This window comes from Lissotriton helveticus, chromosome 1_1, assembly GCF_964261635.1.
Source record: "Lissotriton helveticus chromosome 1_1, aLisHel1.1, whole genome shotgun sequence".
Lineage (NCBI taxonomy): Eukaryota > Metazoa > Chordata > Amphibia > Caudata > Salamandridae > Lissotriton > Lissotriton helveticus.
Genome location: NC_136057.1, coordinates 1,415,248,546 through 1,415,275,606, shown reverse-complemented (window position 1 = coordinate 1,415,275,606; position 27,061 = coordinate 1,415,248,546). Strand labels below are relative to the sequence as shown.

General features: G+C 47.8%; 1 protein-coding gene across 3 annotated transcripts in view; it reads left to right on the top strand.

The window, feature by feature from the left end:
- The window catches only part of DNM2 (dynamin 2), a 779,238-nt gene that overhangs the window by 322,658 nt on the left and 429,519 nt on the right, over positions 1–27,061 (top strand). For all 3 annotated transcript variants that reach the window (XM_078685110.1, XM_078685099.1, XM_078685090.1), the window contains exons 6-8: positions 9,675–9,835; positions 10,507–10,649; positions 10,837–10,972. In XM_078685110.1, the coding sequence (XP_078541236.1) occupies positions 9,675–9,835; positions 10,507–10,649; positions 10,837–10,972 (440 nt within the window). The remainder of the gene's footprint in view (positions 1–9,674; positions 9,836–10,506; positions 10,650–10,836; positions 10,973–27,061) is intronic.

The window sequence follows — 27,061 nt, the reverse complement described above, 5'->3', positions numbered from 1 at the left end:
GCCTCTTCTGAGCCTTCAAAGACACCACCTTTGGCTCCAGCATCATTCAAGAAGCCATCCTCTAGTATTCCTGAGGAGAAAGTGAAAAAATAGACATTGTCGACGGGATAGTCGACGAGGCCGTCGACGAAGAAGTCATCGTCTACGGCGACGACGGAGGTACAGAAGCTACCATTGATTGTATTGGAGTCAGCGTCGACGGGAGCGTCGACGACAGCAGCGTCGACGCCGGTAACATAGACGACGACATCGTCGACGACGATGGTGATGATGACGGCAGTGTCGACGACTGGATCGTCGTCGACGGTGATGACAACGGGATCATCGACGCGAACGTTGATGACGGTTACTATGTCGTCGGCGAGGAATGGTTCTACTGCGCTGTCGACGACGACAACAGCTACGTTGACGGTAGTATCGACGACTATTCGATCGTCGTCGACGGTGATGACAACGGGATCATCGACGCGAACGTCGACGACGGTTACTATGTCGTCGGCGAGGAATGGTTCTACTGCGCTGTCGACGACGACAACAGCTACGTCGACGGTAGTATCGACGACTATTTCGTCGACGAGACAAACTCCAGAAAAGCAGAAGAAGAAGCAGTGACTTCCCGAGTAAGATTACTGCTCTGGTCCCGTCGCACCTTTTGAAGGAGGAAGAGTTGGATGAGGAGGAGGATGATGGACCCTTCGGGTATGCCAGAAGCCCATCTGAACTCCACGTAAAATGTCAAGAAGATGACGATGAAGAGGGGTATGAAGAATACCACAGCCTCTCACACCATTGCTACCAACAAGAGCCTCAGGAAGAGATGGTCGCAATGCCATCTTCAATGATGATGGATTTGCAATTCATGTTGGCGGATTATAAGAAGAGGTTTCCTCCATCAGTGCTCCCTCAGGACGTTCCACCTTCACGTCCTCGCTCTATTCCGGCCACTCCAGTCCGCAGTAGGGAAAGCCTACTAAACACTGCTCCGCAGCCACCTCAGGTCCAACGGCAGCAGGATCCTGTGACCACAGATGATGAGGACCGTGAGGAAGGGGAGTTAACTGAGCCCCACAGAGAGTGGGATGACGATCTACTTCCCTCTCCACCATCACCCACCCAAGTACCAGTGTATTCTCCACCAGTGGATATTGGTGGATTCCACAACTTAATGGAAAGAGCTGCAAAGAGATTTCAGCTGCCGATGAAAACAACTCAAGCAGAATGTTTTCTTTATGACTTTAAAGAGCCCTATCAAAAATCTATCAGGTCCATACCAATCATTGACCACGTATGGAAGTAAGGGTTACAAGTGATGACGAATCCAGCGACGGTTACACCGGTACTAGCGAGGCTGGACAAAAAATATAAGGCGCCTGCGGACGCTCCGGCGTGTTTACTGGGCCATCCTAAACCGGACTCTATCATTTCACAGGAAGCGCAACAGAAGTAAAAAAAAAACATCAGCACCTATTTCCGCACCTCCGTATAGGGAGGGAAGGCATTTAGACAACGCAGGTAAATGATTCTCCTCGATGTCTTATCTCCTGGTCAGAGCAGCTAATGCCCTTGCCATCCTGGGCAGATATGACAGACAGATGTGGTGCGATATAGCACCATATGTCGACCTCCTTCCGGAAGACAGCAAGCAGGAAGCGAAGAAAGTTCTGCATGAAGTGGAGAGAACTTCAGCTGAAGTTATTGATTGTGCTATGGACATAGCCACCACACCCTTTCGTTCCCTAGGAGGAGCAGCAGTTTTAAGGCACCAGGGTTGGCTGAGGGCCACTACCTTTAGACCAGAGGTCCAAAATAAGATTCTGGACCTACCTTTTGATGGGGACGATCTGTTTGGATGTCTAGTGGATGAGACTCTTCAAAGTATTAAGGACACTGATACGGCGAAAGCCTTGGGTACGTTACAGTACCAGAAGGTGCCCTTTCGAGGCGCCCGTGGAAGAAGACAACCTTCGTATAGAGGTGGCTACCAGCAAGGAAGATACACATATACTATTCTTCCTCTTTGCAGCCCTACAGGCAGCAATATGGCCAGAAGCATTCTGGAGGCTACTCTAAGTCCACTCCCAGAGGACTAGGAGGTCGGTCTGGGTAAGATAACAATAAAAGATAATGACAACCTTCAAGTTCCGGGTTCCTATCCTCCTACCCTGGCAAATGTTCCCCTGGGTGGAAGAGAAACTTATTTACAACAGTGGCAGAAAATAACATCGGACAAATGGGTCCTCCACATAATAACATTCGGACATACTCTGGAATTCCTCCACTTCCTCCTCCCACGCCTCCTACATATCAAGAAGTAAGACACCTGCCTCAGATGCGTCGGGAGATTTGGGCAGTGCTCCGAAAGGGAGCAACAGAACCGGTGCCGAACTCCCAAAAAGGACAAGGATTTTATTCCGGTTTCTTCTTGACCAGAAAGGATGCTCTCAGGTGGCGTCCAATCTTGGACCTACTGCCCCTAAATGCCTATCTCAAGAAACAGTCATTCAGAATGGTGACCCTCCAAGATATTCTGCTGCTCTTAAACCCAGGAGATCAGGTGACCTCCCTAGATTTACAGGATGCATATTTTTATATCCCCATCAATCCGTCCCAAAGAAAGTTCCTTTGTTTTACAGTGTCCAAAGACCATTACCAGTTCAAAGTGCTGCCATTCGGCCTCAAATCTGCACCGAGAATATTTACAAAATGTCTGGCGCCAGTGGCAGCCTATCTCAGAAGAAAAAAAACACCAAATATTCCCATACCTGGACGACTGGTTGGTAAAGGCACCATCGCAGGATGCAGCTCACGCTTCGACTTCTGCTTGCATGGAGTTGTTTGCGGATCTGGGCCTGACCTTAAATGTGGAAAAATCTTCTCTGCAGCCATCCAGAACGATCAAGCTTCTAGGCGCAATCCTAGATACATCACAAAATAAGGCATTCCCATCCTTAGAGAGGCAAATGGGACTAGTATCTCTAGCCAAAGATTTCAGCAGGAGGACTCTTTCAGTCAGAAAATACAAATCGCTTCTAAGAATGCGGCCGTTACAAGAAGAGTTAGACCTTCAGTGGTGCCAAGCAAAGGGATCCTTCGATGACAAGATCAAAGTCACGCAACCAATGTTGCAGGCGGTAAAGTGGTGGACTCGCAGGAACAATATCTCGGTGGATCTGTCCTTCCTGACCGAACCAGCTCCGTTAGTATTTACCACGGATGCCTCTCTCGAAGGATGGGGAGCAGTCCTCCAAGAGTTGCAAGTCAGTGGCCGATGGAACAAACAGGAACAACACCCTCCCATAAACCTATTGGAATTGAGGACAATAGGATTGGCATTGTTGGCCTTGCTGCCAAGAATAGAAGGCAGATCAGTGTTAGTGCAGACAGACAACACAACAGCAATGCACTACATAAACAAACAGGGGGGCACAAGATCTCTCTCTCTGTCAAAAGAAGCTCAGAAAATTTGAAAATGGGAGATAGATCACGAAGTGACTCTGAAGGCCATACATCTTCCAGGAGATCAAAACACAACAGTGGATACCCTCAGCAGGCAAAAAACGACCTGTTACAAGTGGGAGCTGGATCAGGACACGCTGATGACCATCTTTGCCAAGTGGGGAGTACCAACGGTGGATCGGTTTGCCACAGCCCAGAACAAGAAATGCCAATTCTTTGCAAGCAGGCTTCACCAGAGGGGATCATGGGGGAATGTGTTTTCGATGGCATGGTCAGGCGTCTTTGCCTATGCCTTTCTGCCTATTCCCCTCCTGCCACGAGTACTCACGAAGATGAAAAAAGAACCGTGCAGGATGATACTAATAGCCCCTTGGTGGTCCAGGCAGCATTGGTTCACAGAGCTGCTCCTTTTATCAGAGACCGAGCCAATACGTCTACAGCCAATACCAGCACTATTGACTATGTAGAAGGGACAAGTGCGGCATCCAGACCCGACATCACTTCAATTAGCGCCCTGGCTCCTGACTATGGAGAATTTAATCGCTTGAACATTCCGGCAGAATGCAAAGAAATCCTGGCAAAGGCAAGAGCTGAAAGCAAATTTAGGACATACAGGATGAAATGGAAAAGATTCTGCTTCTGGTGTCAGGAGAACGAATTGCATCCTCTGCGAGCAGAGGTGCATCAAATCATCCCATATTTGCTAAGGCTGGCAAAGTCTGGATTAGCCCGTGCCTCAATTAAAGTGCATTTGGCGGCGATTTCTATATACAGGAGAAACTCAGCAGGTCCATCTCTGTGGTCGGAAAGAATTGTGAAACAATTCATGAAGGGGTTGTTTAGAGTGTATCCACCCATCAGGCCACCACCGCCTCTACGGCAACTGAACATTGTCTTATCACAACTGATGAAACCACCATTTGAGCCAATTCACAAAACTGGTCTAAAATTCCTATCCTGGAAGGTGGCTCTATTAATAGCTCTAACATCAGCCAGAAGGGTGGGAGAAATACAAGCCCTTATGACGCAAGAACCTTTTCTGCAATTCAGAAAGGACAGTTTGGTGCTCAGAACAAATCCGGAAGTGCCAACGGATTTCCACTTAAATGAGCCATTAATCCTGAAGAGATTCTTTCCTCAAACATCTACGGCGGCGGAGAGCACTCTCCACACTCTGGATGTGCAGCGTTGCCTGAAATTGTATTTGCAAAGGACAAGACCTTTCAGAAAATACACAATTGTTTGTGGTTTTTAGTGCCCCAAGGAAAGGTTTCCCGTCATCAAAACGGGGAATTGCACGATGGATCTCTAATGCCATTCAATTCTGTCATCAAGCGGCGGGGAAGCCATTGACAGCACTTGTTCGTGCACATTCCACAAGAGCGGTATCAACCTCTACTGCTCTATTTTCAGGCGTCTCTATTCAGGACATTTGCAGAGCAGCTACCTTTAGGAGTATGCATACCTTCACCAGGCATTACTGCCTGGATGCTCATGCAAGAAGCGATGTAGCAGTGGGACAAACTGTGCTGAGGAACCTTTTGCAATAACGGTGAGCCTCTTTTCTCATCCCTCCTTCCTTTGGTTAGTAAGAAAAGCACATTTTATTGTTGTATGATATTGGAGATGTCTATTGTGGGTGACATGTCTCTGTGTATTTTGATACAGTTACTACTATGTGGAAGTATCAGGTGTTGCCTATTTGTGAAAAGCAGGTGACAAAAACAAAATGTGCTATCATTTTCTGCTCGCTATTCTGATTCAGGTATGTGAATCTATGAAAGCTCCAATACTGGAGTAAGAAAACAAGTTACTTACCTGTAACTGTAGTTCTCCAGTATTGGAAGCTTGGAATACACTTGCAAAAACTGTCTTGGGTCTAGTCAGGCTCATGTGTACAACCTTAAGCTCAACCCTGTGAAGCTATGGCTTCGGGCGGCAAAGCTTGAACTAAGGAACTAGTGTAAAGCAATTAGCAGTACCAAAAAACAAATTAACAAAGCCATGCGACACGAAACAAAACGCCAAAATTATAAAAAAGAGATTTTTTAAAATACATTTTTCTGAGTCCAAGATGAGCGAAATCCACAGGATTTTGGAGGTACAAATTTTTAAAACAATCTTTAGTTTTAATCCAACTGCAAACAAGCATTGGCAACCAAAAAGTCTGCATCGGCGACCAAATCCACAGGGAGAAGGTCTGGGGGGCCATTGGGGTAGATTTGGTCAGTTACCTGGCCACCTGAGCTTTTTCTAGTTCAGTTCCACCCTTTACGGCACAACCCTCATTGACCTCAATGGAGTGGTCCTGATGCTGAGGATAAAAGAAATGAAGAGTCTCAAAGATGTTCTGGGTGCGATTAACTGGATTGCCTTTGCGGTTATTCCTCAGTTCATGTGTCAGGTGGGGCCCCAATGTCCAGTTGTTGTGGTAGTGATCTTCTAGCCATAGGCCAGTTTATAGGCCCGAAGTAAGTGAATGAGTTCCAGGAGTGAAATGCTTGGTAAAACGGTTAGGAGCATATTGTTGGCATAAAGCAGGTCTCGAATATTCATTAACATTTTACCAGACTTACAGGTCCAGTGACTTGGATAATCTGCTTGACCCCACTGTAATCTGCTTGACCCGTAAACTAGTCTCAAATTGTGTGATCCTAGGCAAATATTTCATTTTACAGCCAGCTTTTTGTTTTTTTCACCTATGAGAGTACCTTTAAATATGCTAGTTTTGCATTTCTGCTGTACAAAAAAAAGATTTGCTTGAGTTAATGGATTAAACTTTTCCAAGCCCACAAATGTGGTACACATGACCCCTGACGTTCCTCTTAGCTGTCAAATAGCATTTTTATCAGGGAGGCGGCTGGAATGTTTTTTTAGTTCGTGTTTAAACCGCACTTTTAATAAATATATAACTAAAGCATTATGTGGCAGCGCGCTGTTATTTACGAAGAGCACATTTTCCATTGAAATGGCCACAAACTTTCCAACTAACCTGGAGTTTCACTGATAAAACTATACAGCATATAAACAATCTGTGGAAATTGTTGCAGCAAAAATGTGTCATTTGCATATCACCAAGTAAAGTGTTCGGATCTGTTTTCATTCCATTAATCTTTTTTTTTTAATCACACAGAATCACAAAAAAAGTGCTTTAATAACAACTGAAATATACTTTTAAATGTTGGAACTGGTCATTTACAAGCTTTTTATGTGTGTGTTACAAAAAAGCCTGACATCCTGCAGCCTTTTATTTCACGCTTTTTCTCAGACAGTTCATTTTTCAAAAAACTCTACCATTGCAGTCAGAAAAATAAGAGTAAACACCAACCTCCAGGATAAAAGAAGCCTCAAATTGTAAGAAGACATGGGCCAGATGTACGACTCACCAATTTGCGACTCACAAATTGGGATGTACAACAGTGTCTCAGACACTGTTTGCTATTCCTAATGGGGTCGCAACTTGCATGCCTCAATAATACTAATGAGGAAGGCGCAATTTGCGACTCCATTAGGAATGGCTAGCACTCACAGGGATGATGGCCTGCTGGGGTCAGCAGACCACCATGTCTGTGACTGCTTTTAAAAAAAGCAGTTTTTTTGTAAGTGCAGCCCGCTTTCCTTAAAGGAAAACAGGATGCATTTAAAAAAAGAAAAGTGTAACTTTTCTTGAGTTCCAAGCATGGTCCTAATCACAGTTTCAGACTGCTAAATCAAGCAGGCTAAGGGTTCTATAAAGAGAGCAACAATAAGTAGTGACACCTCACCCCACCTTGTTCCTCAAGGAAAAAAAAGAAGGGGGTGGAGTAGCAGCCATTCCAGGCAAGACTGACCACAGGGTGCGTAATCCGAAAGATCATTCTTACAAACTTGGCACCCAGGCCCATCCTCTGGAGTGCGAGACACAGGAAAGCCCAGTCCGCCCTCTTGAAGGCCTTTTCTGTATCTAGGCATGGAAGAATGCACGTATATTCTTGAGGACGACCTTCTCCATCCGGTGGATAGCTGTTTCGAATGTGCCCTAAGCTTAGCAACCCTGGATAAATTCAGTTCATTCTGGGTGCACCAGAATGGGAAGCGCCTCATTGAGATGAGTAGCCAGGGTCTTAATGAAAAGTTTTGCATCAATATTCAGAACAGCTATTGAGCAGTGACACATGCAGCGGCTGACAGCCTTGTTGGATTTCGGTATGACTGCTACTACTGCTTCCCCATCGTCAGTGCCACGGAACCTGAGTCAGCATAATGTTGGGACCAGTTTGGAAGGGTACTATTGGTAAAAATTGGGCGGTAAGGCTTTCCGGGCTGGGGTTTTATTAAGTTTCAGAGATTTAATCGCTAGTTTGCCCACTTCAGGCTGGATCAGGCCCACTAGGGAATCTTTCTGAATATCTATGAGCTTCTGGGGTTGTATCTTCTCTGTGAAGGTCTCCCCATGCTTGAAGGAGGGTGAAGCTTCAAGGTAGCTTTTCTCACGTCTCCTGCTACTGGGACCCTGGAGTTGTCAAGAATCCTCTTTATGTCCTCTTTATCTCTTGCCGCTTTGGGCCCAAGAAAGCTGGGTACCTACTTTATCTCCGGTAACATGCAAGCATACTCTAAGGTGAAACACTGAAAGCTCCACCTTGTCAGTAAAGTACATCCGTAGCTGGCCCCTAGCCATAATATGGGTGCGGGTGGCGCAGCGGGAAGTGTGCTGCAGCCGCTCTTTAACGATCCTGAATCTCTCCAGCCTGCAGACTCTGAATGCTCAGCCACTGCTGCTATGAAACGACGTCTAGTGACTCTCTTGAAGGCATCCGAGAGTCCAGTGATGGAAACCTCCCCATCTTCATTAAGTTTGTAGTATTTATTGATTTCTTGTCCTATTTTGTCTTTGATTACCTGATTTCTCAGTAAGGAGTGTTGTGGTCGTCGGCTCCCAGATTCCGGCGGAATCAGGATGGTGGCGGGGTCAGAAACCATGATAGGTTCGATCTCCTCTGATCGATCCGTCCCACGAAGGCCTTGCTCAGTAGAATGTAATCAAAATGTGAATGGGCCTGGTGGACATGGACATAGAATTTGTAGCTAGTAGTTGCTTGTGTCTCCCTTCATGTATCCCGTAAGCCCATCTCCTCCAGGACTTCCTTCAGCTGCTTAGAAAAGGCTCCCACGTGCGACCCGCCCCCTCCGTCCCTGTCCTTCTATGGGTCCCACACCGTATTGAATACCTGGCAGGCTAATCTCCTCCTGGGCCATTCCAGCTAGCTCCACGAAGAAGCATAAATTGAATAGTCCTGTGCTGAGTTATGCGCATATTTCCCTTAAGCGCTCCAACAAGTATGACATTTGTACTGTCCCTGTTTTAGTGTGAGAGATTACCAAAGGGAGATTGTGTCTCAGGAAGATTACGCCCCCGTTGTTTAGTGTTGGCTGAGGAGTGAAAGGGGTATGCAGGGTGTTTGTTTCCCCTGGTCTTTCCGTAGGAGATGGGTCTTCTGGAAGTATATGGTGTCCGGGCCAGACTCTTGAAGAGTAGATTGCACCCCGTTTGTTAGGAGCAAAGAACACTGTGCAGTTGAAATTATTAGGTATAAAGGCCTTTTTTGTGGGACTTTGGGGGAGTGGGGATTATTCTAAAACTATCCATTTCATTTGCTGCCTACCAGGTTCAAACAGTGAAACCAGGAACATTTCTATATTACATGTGTGTGAGTTGATACTGTTGTGCACAGCTTTTTGCCAGTCATTCCCTGTCAATAGGGTATAATTTGAAGCATGTAAATCTATTAAAGCTGCTGAAACAGATTTTTACAGTTACGAAAATATAGGCTTTTTCCTCATATCGAAATATATCGCTGAAGATGATATTTCGTTTTGAATGTAGAAATAAATGAATGTCCTTTTCTGAATAAACTGTATTTTAGGTTGCAAAAAGCTCTTTCCACTAATAAAATCTGGATACGAGTTTTGACGTTAGCCCTTTTTCTCTTTGCAAAACCAGAATTTACACCAGCCTGATGTATACATGTCATGAATACATTTGAAATTCCTGTTGAAAGAATCCTAAAAAGTAGCAGTACTAAAAAAAAAAAACTAAAAAAAAAACCTTTTTAGGGGCTCAATGGAGGCGAGACCAAACTGGAGAGGCAGCTTTAAGTATTGTGTACTAACGATGAATGTTTGGGTGAAAATGATTTGTATATGTGCTGTGTGTGAATTGCAAACTTTTTTTCCAGGATATATTGGCGTGGTCAACAGAAGTCAGAAGGACATTGATGGCAGGAAGGACATCAAGGCTGCCCTCGCAGCCGAGAGGAAGTTCTTCCTCTCTCACCCAAGTTACAGACACCTCGCTGACCGCATGGGAACACCCCACCTACAGAAGACCCTCAACCAGGTAGGGATTCTTCAAATTAAATCCCGCCTTTTTCATACCTTCACCCAGCCCTTGCTTCTATTGCAGGCCAAGGATGTGATAGCACTGATGACTGTTGCTGTTCTTCAGTAGAGAAGGAGGAGAGTTGTGCTTATTGATCCATGAAATTGCACTTTTGTTGATAAGGTGAACTTGGGACTCGTATGTTGGGTCCTCTAGAACTGGGTAAAAAATTGCATGAGGAGCAACTTCCTTCCTGCGCCCTTGCTTAAAGACATTAGTTGTAAATCGGCCCATTTGTGTTCAGAACATCGTGGGCAAGCAAAGATACAATTGAACCCCTTAACTGTAGACCCACCCAGCAGTTTATCCCAGCCACCTCTTGATTCTTAATCCTGCCTAAAACAATAGCAAAGAGGACTTTTTAGTAGACCAGAAAGAGGTCAGTCATGTATCCTTTAGGAGTGAGTGAGTTGCGGTCTGTTATGGGCCAGGATTTCCATATCTGTCATTTTTTTTAATTGAATTGCAGCAGATAGGTGCATTTAGTATCTGTAGTGTTTTTTCGATCATCTAGAAAGGTTTGGGGTATGAGAAGGGCTTAATTTGCATACGTTGTAGGTTACCTGCTCTCTTGGTGCTCCTGAAAATGCATTTGCTATCTTCACATCCCTGTTCTTCATGTTTTTCAGCAATTGACCAATCACATTCGGGATACATTACCGGCGGTGCGCAGCAAACTGCAAAGCCAGCTGCTGTCCCTGGAGAAGGAGGTGGAGGAATACAAAAACTTCCGTCCCGATGACCCCACCCGGAAAACCAAAGCACTCCTACAGTATGTGCAATGCTAACCCAAGGTGTAAGGGGGGTTGGATACGGTGTGGGAGTCTTGGTGTGTTGGCTGTTCATAAAGAAACAATAATTTAGTGGCATATTCCCTGTTATTAGGTCCAACAAACACACCTTGTTTATGCAACTTAATAATGAGCTTGCTGTTTGCTTGCTCTTCTTTTGCTCACCAGAATGGTCCAACAGTTCGGTGTGGATTTTGAAAAGCGAATAGAAGGCTCCGGCGATCAGGTTGACACTGTTGAACTATCAGGTGGTGCCAGAATTAACCGGATCTTCCACGAGCGGTTCCCCTTTGAGCTTGTGAAGGTAAATTCCCATTCATATGTAATGCGAGCGTGCTTGATGCTGGTCCTCTGTGATGAGAAAACATGGGGTATGTGACTGTATATCCAATGAAGGATAAGCTGTACGTCTGTGTGAAGGGTGGGTGCATGTCAGTCATCCACTGTGAACATAGAAGACTTCCTTTCCTCTTGAAAGCATTGTCCTCTTTTACCAGTAGTTGTCTTCTGGGCCCAGTTCCTTTACCTACTTGAAAGTAGACTAAATTCCTGTTAAGAAGCCCTGCAGTTGTGTTCACCCACCGTTAATATTGGGCCTTTCTCTCTGAAACAGCCCTCTTGTGTCAGAACAAGAATTTGCTGCTGCGTATACCATATCAGCCAGCATCTGACATTAAACGGCAGACCCACTCACCACAACCACCTGCCAGTCACAGAGCACTGTTGCAGTCCAACCGATGCAACATGAAAGGATGAATCCAGTGATTGATTTTCTCAGACATGCAACATTGCAGTGTGAATGAACTCTGTTTATCTTACAGCAGTTCATCTACTCTGTAAGTGAGCTCCCAACTCAGCTGTCAACAAACCTCCGCTTTATAGTATCAAAACACACACTAGAAGATTCAATAGTCTTCCTCCCCGCGCCAAAAGAATCTTAATGTGACTGGCCAGCTTCCAAGCAAGCACTCCATGACAGGAAGGAGTTCCTACGTCCCCTCTACATTCTCCTATGTTCCAGCCTTTATCTTAACGAAACTCACGAAAGCCTTCCAAGGTACTTTAAACAATCTCTCACAAAAACAATTCTTGAACGTGATTAACCCAAACAACTTGCAAGGGTGTCTGTGCGCGCAGATGAAGCTAAAGCCAGGCAGAGTCAGAATTCAGGACGACCTGAAGCCATGTCAAAGCAATAGTAAGAACTTCATAATACTTATCAATGTACAACACAGTGCACATTTGTGCATCACTGCTCATAACACTGCACCTCGAGACCAAAAAGTACATTCCATACGTCTCTCTCTCTCTCTCTCTCTCTCGTGCTTTCAAATGCACATCCCACACGTTCTGTTATTGGCAAGGCAGTTCTACTCCATGACATCTCCCACTGAAAGACTGCAAGATTACAAGAAAGATGCCGTTAAGAGAAACCAGGCATATGCAGGACGTCGTACATTCAGGCTAGGGTAAAGTAAAACACCAAAGTCCATTAACCCCTTCCCTGCTCATGACGAGCTCAGCTCGTCATGAGTTGTGCCGCTCGCACGCTGATGACGAGCTGAGCTAGTCATGTAACCCGGCTTTTTAAAAAAAGCCGTGCAGCGCGAAAAAAGCCGCCGCACGCATGCGGTTAAAATGATGGTAGTCAAAGGTCATCACAGGGTGTCAGACCACAAGAGTGCCTCTAGCACTACATAAGGCCATCCTCCCCCTTCCATGTGAACTGAACCACTGACTGTAGGAGAGTAGGGTCTGCAATCCTATGATCACCCAGATTTCTGCTTTTTGCTTCACTGGTTTACGACTTTCCCTGGCTGTGGGCCTGCTAATCAGACCCACAGCCTAGCTGTTCTCTCTATTCCAAATTGTACCCAGGTACTGAATTGGCACTGGGCCCCTTCCAAGTCCCTGTACCCAGGGCTGAGGTGTACCCAGAAGTCTCCCAGGGGCTGCAGCATGTATTATGCCACCCCTGGACTGACTAACCAAACAGACACAACTGGCTGCTTGACAGCTGGGGGCAAGGTGGTGTACTCACCCTTTGCTTTAGATATAGTATCCCTATATCTAAACCTAAATGGACACACAGATCTCCTATCAGTCACTCCTATGGCAGGCCTTAACAATCCTGAAGGCAGAGTGCTTGGAATCGTGTGAGATGGTGCTCTGGCATGAGCTGGGCCTGTCTGCGGCTTTCGGGATCCATCCCTTAGCCGTTTCCATGAGATCGCATACCATATACTCTTAAGTGCATTATAATCCTCGCGGTTATATGCCAACTCTGGTATCGCTTTATCAAAACATGTCGAGTAAGGTGTCATACGAATTGGAATACTAACCCCTCGCCAATTCTGGCGACGGGGTTAGCATTCCACCCTTCTAGAGGGACACGACATGTATGTAACCTGTAACCCCGGTTAAAGTCAGACATAGCCTTAGCTCCACAAAATGGATGCTGCCACCGAGACACAAGTCTGCCCTCCTGCTGCTGGGAGTCCTCCCAGAGCAGGAGGCAAGGACAAAGGGTTTCCTGTCAGGGGCGGTGCCAGCACCGTCCCAGACAGGATTTTGTGTATCCTAGGTAGGCAGGGCTTTAGAGGAACGTGACTGCGAGTGGCACCCCGGTGCTCACTGTGCATAGGCCGGCTGAAACCAGTTCTAGGGGCACTCCAGCCCCTGGCCTGGGGAAAGCCCGCCAAAGGAGAGGGGTGTAACCACCCCCCTCCTAGTCCCACCCATAGGGCAGGACTTAGTCGCGTGCCAGCCCCTTTTTGCAGGATAAAGGTAGGAACTGGCCCCCTTCCAAATCAGATCATCTTTGAATCCTGAACCAACTTTCTACAAGAAGGAACTCAAGACTCTTCTCAAGATTTCTCCCTTGTGACTAAGGAGTAGTCACCCTGCAGCAGCAGGCACCAACCAAGCATCGTGGTTTGTTGCCAGTCTCTCCTTCGGATCAAGACTGCTCCAGCACGACGAGAACCGGCTTCCCTGGCACCTCTGACCTCAACCTACATCATCAGCCCAGCTGTGACCCGTGGGTGCGACGAGACCTCGAGGGACCGGCCATCTTCAGAACTGCACGACGCTTGTCCAGCACGACTCCCGAGTAACCCTCGACTGAGTGCTTTGGGGTAAGAGAAGCCCCGACCCTGAGCAGCTCTAGCACCGAAGTTCAGCCCCCCTGCATCCACGAGATCTGCGTGGGGTCCTTCTGCTCTTTGCTGCTCACCGCGTTGTCCAGGTCACTTGCCCGTTGGCTAGTGACCCCTTCACGACGCTCCACGACGACAACTACTGCTGGTCTGGTTGCTCCAGACTAGCCCTTGCTCCCCTCCAACAGAGGAGTACCCTGGACCCTCCTGGTCCACTCAAGACGCCATTTTAGGTCCACTGCGTGGGCCTTGCATTTGCCAAGACTTGTTGCCCCAATCCTGGGTCCAGCGACGTCGACAGCAAGAACCTTCGTGGGACAGCTCGCACCTCCATCCTGGTCGCCGACAACGCCTCCTGGTCCGAGAGACTGCAGAGCCCAGCAGCACCCACTCACCTGACTGCGGTGACTTCGCCCGGTGCCATCCTGGTGCCCACTTAATCACTGGCTAGTGATTCAGAACTTGGTCCCCTCTGCTTTCAGGTCTTCTTCTTCCCTGATCCAGGCTTGGATCTCTTCGAACTTTTCTTCACTGGCCGCCTGCTAGCAACTTCTTCTTCAGGCTCCTGGTCCGTCAACGAGGGTTTCCGACGCAACTTGAACCCTATGCAGCCGCAGCCCCTGGGCTAGGTAAACTGAGTACTCCGGTGCTCCAGCATAGTCCAACACTCTAAGTGTTCGGATCCACTCCCGTTTTCGTCCTAGCTAGTCGGGTTCGCCTGAGAACAGTGACTTTGTAAATTCTAGCTTCCATAGACTTTGTCCCGCATCCCGCGTGAGAGTGCACACTCTGCACCCTAGTTCCCTAGGCCCCCTGCTAGTAATATAAAGGTTCAGTAGTCCAGTCCTAGCGATCCCAAAGCCTCTGAGAATAGTTACTTACCTGCTAGTAATTCGCATTCCACTTTCATAGTATATGGTTTTTCGTGCCCCTCGGGCATTTGTGTAAATTGTGCAACTTGAAGTATTTTTATAAGAGTTTTGTTGTGTGCTTAGCTCCCTGTCTCATAAAGAGCCAGGGTAGTCTTGTTATAAATAAATATCTGTTTATTTTCATAACCACTTGTGTGGTGTCCTTTCACTTGGTGTTCAAGGGGTAATGTGATGGTAAAACAGCTGGCTTAACACGCCCTCTAGAGTCTTAGCCTTAGACTGCTCGTATCCATGCTACTAGGATAGCTGGTCTATAAGGTTGACTTACAACCAATCATCAATAAGGGTTGTTTGGACTGATACATAGTGATCACTAGAATAGTGAGCACTGCATATCAGGCCAACTTCTCACACTGACCTGCCAATTATCTTTTACATCCACAATTAGTGGCAGAAACGACCTTTCACACTTCAGATTTCAAAAGAGCCCTCATGCATTACATTGACTGCATTAAATTAAATTGAAAGACCAAGCAACTACTTTGTGCTTTTGGAAAGCCCAGTTAGGGCAACAGTTTCCAACTGGGGTCTTTCAAGATAGATGGTCAAGTGCATCCAAATGTGTTATGCCAAAGGCAAGTGTGCGCTGCACACTGTATCTAGGGCATTTCCCACTTGCAAAAAGGGAACTACAGTGGCTTTCCTTGGCAATGTCTGACTTGCGGAAATTTGAAAAGTTGCATCATAGTCAACCACCCACAGCACAAGGCATTATGGCATGGACTTTCATGCCCACCAGGTGGCATATGTTGGTCAAAGTTCTTAAGACTCTGTTCCAAAGGTCTTTCATCACTGCTTGCAAGCCATTGCTTTATGGTAAAGTGCACGGCTTTCCAGCCTATGCAAAGCACGTGATGTGGTGCAACACAAGCTGCAAATGAAATTTTTTGCCTGTAACAATCTATTTGAAGCTTGTGGTGCTGTAGATTCACCTGAGTTGCGACATTTGGACATTTATCTATTAAGTCACATTCGCCAAACACCATTACACATACTGTCGTGAATCACATCACTACTCTTACTTTTTTTCAGACGGTTGTGAAAATACAATATAGAGTTCAGAATGTGTCGTGACGCATTATGGTTTTTATTGAGGATCACAAGTCACCTCTCAATCTCTACGTGGAACAAAAATAACGTGCAGCCTCCACACCAGACACTCCATGGTGGGAGTGAACAAAGCTTGTGATTCTACAGCGCTACAAGCTGCAAGGCGATTTTTACACATATTTAATGCTTTTTAAGTCGAGGTAAAGACCGCGCACAAGCGCTGCACTGCGAGGCATGCAGTAATTCCTCTGTGGGCATTTTGGGACGCCCATGCTTGCAATTCGTTATTTTGTGTGACATTGTAAAATTCTGGCTTTCACTGGTGCGTTGGTAGAATGTGTCCCTCCTTTGTGTTCTTGGTTCCCTCCCATGGTGACTGCCCTTCTTATATGTACTGCTCCTGTCCTATCTATTTGTGTTAGTTTTGGCGCACTTTTTGTTTATTCTCGTTTTCTTTAGTTTGCATGGTGAGGCTCTCCTCTCGCACAGCTGATGTGGAAATCTAGATCAGATTGCTTTTTTTGGCCCTGCAACCCACACCATTATACACATTTATTGGGGCAGGTGCATTCTAGAGGTATTAGCAGAATAATTAAGCCTCTTCCTAGAAGGAAAATACTCCCGGAGAGAATATAGCTTCTGCAACAACAGCCAGTCATGGCCACGGATGGGGCACAAGAGCAGAAGAAGATAGCACCCAGTTCTGAACCTACAGGGACTTCGGCAACATTCCACGTAGATCAGAAGGTTTTAAACATGAATTTACCCACGCATTCGCAAAAATGCTTATATTTGATCAGCATGTTACTTTAATTGCCTTGTTCTGCCTCTATTACTGGTCTCCCCTCCCACCACTACTGTTTCTCCTTCACCCCTCCCCCGTCCTGCCATTGTTCCGTCTCTTTGGTGAATAGTCAGTGTGTCATGAACTGGTCCAAAAACCTGTGGTTGCTCCAAGCATATACTTCTGCAGCTGGGCAGCCGTTCTTGTCTGTGGCAGCCTGGAATTTTCCTGAGTGGAATTATCCCTTCTAATCCAGATTCCCGAGTCTACTGAGAGTTTGGCAGCATGCCACGTAATTTCATTACAGAAAGGGATGTCCATGCGCAATAACGTGCATTTTGGGTTTTGTTCCAGCCAGGTAATTATGAGTTTTGTGCAAAACTCATTCAAGTAAAAAGGCGTGTTTTTAAAGTGTCACTGATTTAACTGAGAAACTGGTCACTTTGTGGCTGATGCACAAACCTTCTTTCCACACCTCTTACCCGTCTTGCTTCAGGTGAAAATCCCAGCTAAGTTTTAAAAATGTCACAAAACGATGGGGGCGTGGCCTGGTAGCCGAAGATGGTGGACTTGTGCTAGGCTAGCTCCGTCCAGCCTACACAAACATCCTTAATTTATCCTTTCCTCCGACTCCGCTTTGTATGCATGTTCGCGCCCCAGCTGGGGGGTGCGTTGGGGACGAGAGCGATTCTTCGTCTACCTTCCAAACTTGTCGGGAGCAGCCGTGGCTGAGGCGGCTTGGAGTGCGCACCGGAGGAAGCTGACGGTCGCCATCTTGGACAGCGACGGTTGGTGTGCGGCGCGGAGCGAGTGTGGAGCTCCGAGGCATCGGCCGGGCTGAGAGAGGTCGCACGCAGCAATTGAGCATACGGTGAGGGGGTCGGGAGGGGGAAGAGGCTCCTCGGTGTTGGTGGCGCGAGACGGGGCCCTCCTCCCTGCAATAATGGTGGCGTCGTCGCGGCCTGATTCAGGCCGCGGGGGCATTGCGTGGGAGCCTCCCGGTGGCAGTGTCGTACCGCGGTGTGTGTGTTGCCGGAGACCGGCGGGCTCTGGGGCTGCCCCACATCGAGGGCTGATTCCATGCTCTAATAGATCGGGGGATTGGAGGATAGTATCGCTTTCTCGTGGCACCGCGAGCCCTCGCACCGGCGGCCATTTCGGGTCAGGTGGGGGGTGGCATTGTACCAGTGGGGTACCGCAGTGGTTGTGCCTCTGCGTCCCTGGTTTCCCCCGGCGCTCTGTGGAGAGGCGGTGACCACATCTTGGGATCCATGGAGGGGGCAGGAGGGGCCTGCCTGCACCTGGCTTTGGCGCTTCCCTTGGGCTCCAGAGTACATCTAGATGCATCAGTACATTGTGGCCCTCTCTCATAATATCATCCATCTGTACCCTGCTTTGCTGCAGTCTTTCTAGATGCTCTGAAATTGAGGGCAGTTAGGGTCGGCCATTTTGTCATATGTGCTGTTTGGTGTGAGCACAGAAGGGTGGCGCCAGCTTCCTCTTTGAGGTATGTTAAGACCCCGTGCTCAGCGGCCATATCGGGTCGTGGTGGTCCTGAACCCGCAGTTCTTGGGCCTCCCTGTCGTGTCTCCTGAGGCTGTCACGCCGGAGGTCCTGTGGTCGGGCCCCAGAGGATACAATGACCCGCGATAAGCCGGGTGGGGGTTCCGCTAAGCAAAGTACACTGGACAAATTCACGGGCCCCAGGACGGCCGTGGCGACGCCGGTGGGGGGGCCAAGGAGGGAGCCAGGAGATCCCAGACAACGATGCGCTCATGGCTGCGATCACGCAATCTCGTGATGCCCTGGAGGTTAGGATCGGGGCAGTGGGGTCCGACGTCATGCTTTTCCGCCGGGATCTGCGGAACGCAGTAGCCCGCATCACTGAGACCGAAACGTGGTATTCCCAGGTGGAGGATGATGTTGCATCTCTACATAGGAAAGTAGCCACCCTTGAAACGAGCCAGCGGACCATGGCTGCGCGTGTGGCGGATGCTGAGGGTCGGGTCCAGCGCAACAACCTTCGTTTTGCGGGCCTTCTGGAGTGCTGTGACGGGGGGGGGAATATGGAGCGGTTCCTTACCCAATGGCTACAGGGTTGGCTCTCTCGGGAGTCCCTGTCCTGCTGCTTCGTAATAGAGCATGCAAAAACCGCCGCCAGAGGCCAGTCATCGCAAGGCTACTGAACTACCACGATCGGGACGTTATTCTTAAACTTTTTCAAAGAACCATTGCTTTTTGACAACGTGTGCATTTTGATATTCCTAGACTACACGAATGTAGTCCAACAACAGAGGCAGTCCTTCCTGGCGGCCAAGGCACGACTCCGAGATCTTAAGCTTCCATATGCCTTGCTGTACCCAGCCCGGTTGCGGGTGGTGTACCGCTCCCGGACCCACTTCTATGACACTCTGGAGGAGGTGTTCCAATGGATGGATGAGACTGCGCATGTGTCCTCATACACCGCCTAGGAGGGACTCTGATACGTCGTCCTGCGAGGCTGCTCGTAAGCAGTCTCAACTAAACCCTAACGATTGTAGGCGGTCCAGATCCCATAGCCGGTCTCGCTCCTGTAGCGTTTCTGCAGGGGCTGGCTCGGCCTCCCGACTGGCCTCTTCGGGTACTTAATCTGGAGGAGAACTCTGGACCCCTGATAATACAGATGCCCTTGATAGGATCGGAGGAGTACACTTGAAGGCAGGCTTCTCTGTTGGGGGTCCGGCGGAGGGGCTGACTGTGGGCTGTGCACTGGGGATCCATTGGCTAGGGTGCGCCAGGACTCCCTGTTGGGGTCTGCAGGCGTCACCTGCTGCAACAGATGCTTCATCGTTCTTGAAGTGTAGGGTGGGGGATTTGTTGGGTTATTCTTTTGTTATTGTTTTCATGTCGCACTGCATTGCTACACTGCTAGATCGCTGGGCATGCGCCACGCGCCTGTCTCCGCACCTTCACTTTTCTTTGATATAGCCCATGGTGGGGTTACCTGAGCAGGCCCGGGTTTCCCCCGTAACCCTTAGAATAGTAAGCTGGAATATTAGAAGTGCCCTAGATAAGATTAAACGGGGGGCAATTCTTCAATATGCTATGAGGGCCCATGTCGATATCCTCATGCTACAGGAAACACACCTGATATGGGTTCACCCAGGTGTTTCATGCTGGCTTTACACGGGGGTCCCGGGGGTAGCGATACTGGTTCATCGCCGCGTCCTATATACACACACTTAAGTCGTGGGTGGATCCTCAGGGGAGATATTTGTTTTTACGGGGCTCAATCAGGGAGGAGCCGGTGATGTTGGGATGTGTCTATGCACCCCCTCCGCTGTCCTGGGTATTGGTTGAGCGGCTTATGGCCATATGGGCGGATAGGCCCGATGGCCTGGCAGTGGTTGGAGGGGATTGGAATGATGTTCTAGACGTTGCCTTGCATCGCTGGAGACCCGGGGAGGGTGCACTGGTCCGCCAGAATGCGAAACTTTCCGCTTTGTTGTTGGGGCTAGATTGGGCAGATACCTGGCATCTGTTACATGGCCAGGCCCAGGGCTACACCTATTTTTCAGCTGTACACAACTCCTTTTCTCACCTCGATTATTTGTTTGTCCTGCACGCGCTGGTAGCCCGGGTGGTGGAGACGGATATTCTTCCACGAGGCCTCTCTAATCACTCGCCAATTACCATTGTTCTGCAAATGGGTTGGGCGAGGGAGGCCCTTCCGCTGGCGTCTCATGACGTGGAATTTCCAGAAGGCAGATTATATGGAGTGCCTTGGAAATGCCCTAGATCAATACCTGTAGGTTAATGTGGGGTCTGTCTCGGATGCTGAAACTCTGTGGGAAGCGATGAAGCCCACCCTGTGGGGGGTTGATTCCTCCTTCTGTGCGACAGCTCGTCAGACTAGGAGGGAGGCTCTGATACAGGCGGAAACTAATGTCGGTGATATGGAACGTCGTAGTCGTAGCGGGGAGGGACATTTTATACGATGGCAGTTAGTACAGGCGTAGCAAAGCTACGCCGCCCTCCTTGTGTGTGAGGCTCGTCTCGCCTGGTTGGCTACCGGCAGTCACATATATCAATGGGGAGATAAATCCGGTAAGATGCTCCATAGACTTTGCGAGGGGATGTTTCATGCTCAGCCACTCCCTGGGATAGTGGGCCCGGATGGGCGGCCCCTCACTGATTCTCGAGATATAGCTGAAAGCTTCTCCTCGTATTTCAAGGCGCTGTATACCGCTAAAGAATGTCTTGGTGACAACGAGATTGGCCGGTTTTTAGATGATCTACCCCAGCGGGCTCTGCCGAACGACATGAGCACGGAGCTGGATCTCCTGCTTATGGAGGAGGAATTGGGCGCCGCCCTGGGTGACCTTTATTCAGGCAAAGCACCATGGCCCAATGGGTTTCCCTGTGAGTTTGTCAAGAAGTTCTTTTTGCAGTTAGGGCCCCACTATCGTTGGGTGGTAGACGAGTTGCGCAAGCTAGGCTGTCTTCCACGGACTGGAGGCATGCTGAAGTTGCGGTTTTTCATAAACCAGGCAGGCCCCCGGATAGGCATGCCTCCTATCGCCCCATCTCGCTCCTCAACATTGAGGCGAAGATTTTGGCAAAAGCGCTAGCTAATCGTCTGCAGGCTCACATCACCACACTTGTCCACCCAGATCAATCCGGGTTTATGCCCCAGCGGGGACCCGACATAATATACGTCGCGCCCAGGTGGCTGTGGAGGCAGGGGATGTAGCGAGCAAGCGGCGTTGTTACTGTCTGATATGGATCGGGCATTTGATTCCCTTAGTTGGGTGTATCTCTTCGCTCTGTTGCGCTGTCTTAATCTTGGCACGCGCTTCCTGTCCTATCTGTCTCTGCTTTATACTGATCTTACAGCTTCGATACGGGTGGCCGGCATGGTGTCCTCCACTTTTTCCTTGGGGCACGGCACCCGGCAGGGTTGCCTGCGGTCTCCTTATCCTTTTGCATTGGCAGTTGAACCATTGGCGGCATGGGTGCGCCTAGATGCCCAAGTGATGGGCTTTGAATGGGATCATGGTTTGTCGGACCGTATTGCGCTCTATGCTGATGACGTGTTATTCTCCTTAACGAATGTGAATAGAACGGGTCCGCGTCTGCTTCGTATTATGCAGATTTTTGGAGAAACGTCCAGTTTATATATGAATCCCAGCAAATCTGCATTGTCTTCTTGGGAACACGTCCGGGGTAGATGATTGGGCAGAGTCGGTTCGGGTGGTTACTAATGGCATGAAATATCTTGCGGTGTTCCTTTCTGAGTCTGCAGCAGTGGCATGGGAGAGAAACCTGGCACCAGTGTGGGAACGCGTTCAGGAGGATCTGAAGGCCTGGTCGCGCATGCCGTTGTCAATATATGGCCGGTCGGCTATATTTAAAATGGTTGCACTTCCTCATTTACAGAATCATCCATACCCGATTCCCCCCCCTGTGGTTTTGACAGGTGATTTTGGCGCTGGGACAGTTCTTGTGTGGTTGGAAGGGCGGTGCGTGTCTCCCTGCGGACATGTTTCCTGTCCACATATTGCGGAGGCTTGGCGACCTCAGATGTATTGTCTTACTATATGGCCTCACAGTTACTTGTTCTAAATGAGTGGTGGTATGGGAGTCGGGACGCCCAGTGTACGCGGTGGAGCGGCGCCTCATGGGAGATCTTTCCCTCCACACGATCCTATATTCTGCACCAGCGCGCAGGGCTCTGCTATCGGTGACTCGCGTGGTCTTTCGGATCTGGCGGCAGGCATTGCGGCGGATATGGTGGAGGAACAGTTTGACCAGGGAGACCCCATTGTGGAATAACGGGCGCCTACCACAATTGGCGGCTCTATCAGGGTTTCGGGGATGGGACGATATCGGCATCTCTACTCTTGGCGATGTCATGAGGGGGACCATCTTGAAATCCTTTCAAGACCTGCAGGGCGACTATCAGATGCCTAAGACCCAATTGTATAAATATCTTCAATTCCGCCATGCCCTTTCCCCTAGTCTGGCGGACCTGGAGACACTAGCCGAATTCAGTCCGGTGGAAGCCAAGATATTTATGGGGGATCTTCAGGACCACAACATTTCCAAGATATATCAGACATTGGTGGCACACAGGTCCCCCACCCTGCAGAATCTCAGGAGGACTTGGGAGGAGGACCTGGCCCCATAGATGAGGAGGACTGATGGAGGCTCTGGCCTCCCCGCGAGGGGCGGCCATAGTGGTATGTCTACGCTTTATCCAATTTAAATATCTACACAGGGTCTACTTTACAAGGGTCCGGCTATGGAGGGCGAGCATGATAGCTTCCCCAATGAGCCTTAGATGTGAACAGGAGGAGGGAACCCTGCTACACGCGGTCTGGCTTTGCTCTTCCCATGCGCGGTTTTGGAGAGTTGTGATGTCCTGTCTTTCAGAGGTGCTAGGCTGGCACCTGCCCCCAATCGCCGAAGTTGGTATTGCTACATGTCTTGGAAGGGATTGGGGGCAACATTTATAAATAAGCGCCATCTTATGATGTTAGGTTTTACGTTAGCAAAGAGGGATATCGCCAGAGCTTGGAAGGTGCCGGCTTCACCATTGGTGTCCGTGTGGAAGAGGAGTCTGGACTTTTGTATGGGATGGAACTCCTGATTTTTATAGCGAGAGGCTGCCCGCAGAAACATAAAATCTGGAAGCGGTGGGCAGACTATCACAGACTGACGCTGGAGCAGATTGTGAAGGGGGTTTCTCCTCCCTCAGTTTGATGCTACCCTATGGGCACACAGGATATTAGATTGTGTACATTAATGGGTGGGGGTGGTGGCTGTGGTGCTCTAATTGTGATTACGGGATGGTACGTGCGACTGGGGTGGTGGGGGGCTTTCTTTGTTCTTTTTTTTTTTCTTAAGAAGGGGGGATTTCTTTAATCTGCATTACACTTCTATATACTTGCTACATGTCTTTACTTTAACAAAGAGTCATGATGTTGTTTATTAATTGTGCAGAGGCCTCTGGGGTACAGAGCCCTGCGGTATATTTGTCACCTGATGAATAAAATTTGTTAAAAAAAAATAATTTCACAAGACATAACAAGAATAAAACGATTATGAATGAGACATGAGTAGTCGTGATAAAAAGCAGGAAGGATGCGTAGAAAGGAGCCTTTACAAAAAAATCATCTGCCAGTATGCTATCATCCATCAGCTTCTAGAGATCTAACAAGGTCTTGCAAGGTCAACCTTTTAACATTTGTGTTTCCGAGTAACAACTAGAAATGGGCGAGCCAACCTATTTACAGGGATAGCCGAGTCAGAGCCAATCCAATGGTCTGGCTCGGATCCTAGAGCCCGTGCAGAAGCCGAGCCCTGAAAACACTGTTTTCCCCTGCTGTCTTTAAAGGGTTTCCAATTTGTTTTTTCCTTCACAATTACACATCACCTACAGGGAGAGAACTTCCCAAAAGGAAAATTTTGTCGCAGGTACAAAGGCAACACTTGATAGTATTTGATAATTTCACGTTATTCATGGCAAGGAATTCCAAAGGTCAGTCTTTTTGAAAGACCGGAAGTGACAGGCGGTCAAAATGTCGAATTGTGTCTATTTAAACTTATCTCCCAACTATCGAGGTGGTTGAGACAAAGAAGAGACGGTGGCGTGGGATGTGGAAACCTTTAAATCTGTAAGTGGCTGTTCCTGTGTTACTATTGAAAGATACTCCTTTTCAAACATTTAAAAAAAAAATATTGACGTCTGGCATTATTTCTACAACTCTTAGCTCTGAACTCATCCGCCAAGGAGCATAAAACAAATGTCTCCCCTCTATCACCCAAACCCTTTCCCTTTCACCAAACACGGTGAAAACAGCAGGGTTAACCTCCATTAAAGGTATTGCACCCAGATGCCAGTGGGAACACCTGTGCCAATTTTGAGACAACTGACATCAGAGACTGGTAGCGCAGGCAAAGCCAATAGCTCTGTCCCAAAAGCGAGATCTATTGGCTGTGCCAATACTTGTTATTTTATTTTATTTTTTTAAATCTTTTTTATTAACGTTGCTCATATCATTAGGCATTACAAAACGTTGTTCAGATAGCATGTGATAGATTGACAGTTCACAATATAGTATAGGGCCAGCATTCAACACAAGTAGGGCATTCAATTTGAATTTTAAAAACCCTGCTCCCGACCTCCCCCCCCCCCCTCCATCTCCCTGTCTTTCCGCCAAGGCCCCCAGATCTTTTTCCATTTCTTATTGCTTCCTCTACTCTTATAGATAGCCTCCTCCGCTCGCTGACCCCAATCTAAATCTCACACCCACTGATCCCACTGCGGAGCAGCCTGCGTCCCCTAGGCCCTGGCTTTATTCCTTTTCACAACGCCGGCTGCCAACGCCACCCAAATCTCCTTATGTCTGGACCAATCAGTGGCCCCCTTAATCAAACAAACAAAATGAGCTTTATTCGATTTTAAGTAATAAAATCATAAAAGAATACATACAGAAGAAAAAAATCATCATCTAATATCACAATAAAAATACATTTATATACAACCGTTTGCCCGGTAATATTGGTAAGTTCATGGTGTACATATAAACGTGTAATACTTCCTTTAGATAGAATTTCCAGTACACTTTTCCCGTAATTCGCTAATTTCCTAACCCTTAAGACGTTCTTCAGGAATCCTACCATTGAACCAATACAATAAAAACTATCCAGCATCTGTAAGTATATAAAAGCAGGGCGACATTACCTCCAGCCTCCTAGTTTTAATAGTGGCTTTAACCTTCTTAGCCTTCGGTGGTATAGAATTTGCAGATTAGAACCACATGTATTGTGCTTTGTTGTGATGCATTGTCACAAGGGCATCGGCATAATTCCCTCGACCAGTCATTGATAGTTGGATACGTAATTAGGTGATGAAAGGTCCCAAACCTAAATCTGGTCAGAAGGTATCTGTAGTGTCTGCTCAGGACGTGTTGCAAGTATGGTTGAATATTACACATGATTGTAATCAGTTGGTGGTGGATCACCATGGGTTTGTTCAATTCAAGAGCTAGCATGTTGTCTTCTAAATGAGACATAAAGACTCTTTTGAACTCTTTGCGTTTGGCATTCAAGCTGTCGGGCAAGGTAAAATATTCAGGATGGCCAATATCCTGCAAAAAATTCTCAACATATTTTAGCCATAAAATTTTACGGGCATAATCTAGTTTCATTGCATCCCTCATTATGTCCCTATTAAGGGCTGCACTCTCTGTGGTCCAAATTTTGTCAGAAATATATGTGACTCCCAGCTCGGAGTGACAATTAAAAACTGGTGCACTATTAGGAACACTTAAGAGGGACCTCAAGAAGGCGTTTTCTGTACGCTGGATTAAAGTGCAGTCTTGGAATCCCCAGATTCCCGCCCCATAAATAGCTATACTCACGCATTTTGCGCGATATATCCTTAGCAGGGTTTCTAAAGGCCTTTGCCCTAATTTTTTAGAGAAGTTAAAAAGAGCCGCTATCGACTTCATGTTAAGTAAAGACCTAGCCTTAACGGCTAGTGCCCAGGATCCTGTCCTGTCAAAGAGCACACCCAGGTAGCTAAATGAGTGGATAGTTTCTACATCGCACCGAAGACCTCCATAGCTTTTCGTGAACTACACAATCAAAAGCTGCGGAGAGGTCTACAAAAGCCAAGTAGAACTTCCTTGATTAGGCGTTCGAATATTTACTAATTAAAATGGTTACATTTAAAATCTGCTTGTTGGTTCCTAAACCGGCCCTAAAACCATATTGAACGTCGCTTAAAACATCATTTTCTTTGGTCCATCCCTGCAGACAATCTAGGCTAATCCTGCCTGCCACCTTCATCAGGGAATCCAGCAAAGATATCTGGCGGTAGCAGGCAGGGTTCTCTCGATCGCCCTTTTAAAAAATGGGTACTATAATTGATTTGGTCCATGTTTTAATAAAACCTCTCACAACATGCTTGCAGTACCCTAGTTAAAATAGGGCCCCAGACCTCCAAGTTTGACTTGTAGAGGTCAATCGGTATCCCATCAGGGCCAGCCGCCTTTCCACTCTTGTTTGCCATGACTGCGGCATTTACGTCCTGAAGCGAGATATCGAGTTTAATAGGTATAGAGGATTGGTCAGCACTCACTATTTCATGCCTCTCAGGGATACCCTCATTGGACCTCTGTTTTGCATATACGTTAGAAAAATAATTGATCCAGGTCTGTTCACCTATAGCCATCTCGATGGCTGGTACATCTTTTGAATTGGCAAGAAAGTGTGTGTTAACTGCTGCCTAGAATTTCGCGCTATCCTTGGACTCAGCAGATTCACTGAGATCTTTCCACGCCTTGTCTTTCAACTCAGAAATCCTATGTTTTCTTGCTTCATTGTACAGTTTTCTGCATGCCCTGCTCATGGTCGTATCTTTCATCTCGCACTGTAAAGCAATTTTTATTGAACCAGCCTTTCTTTGTGTTAGACGCGCC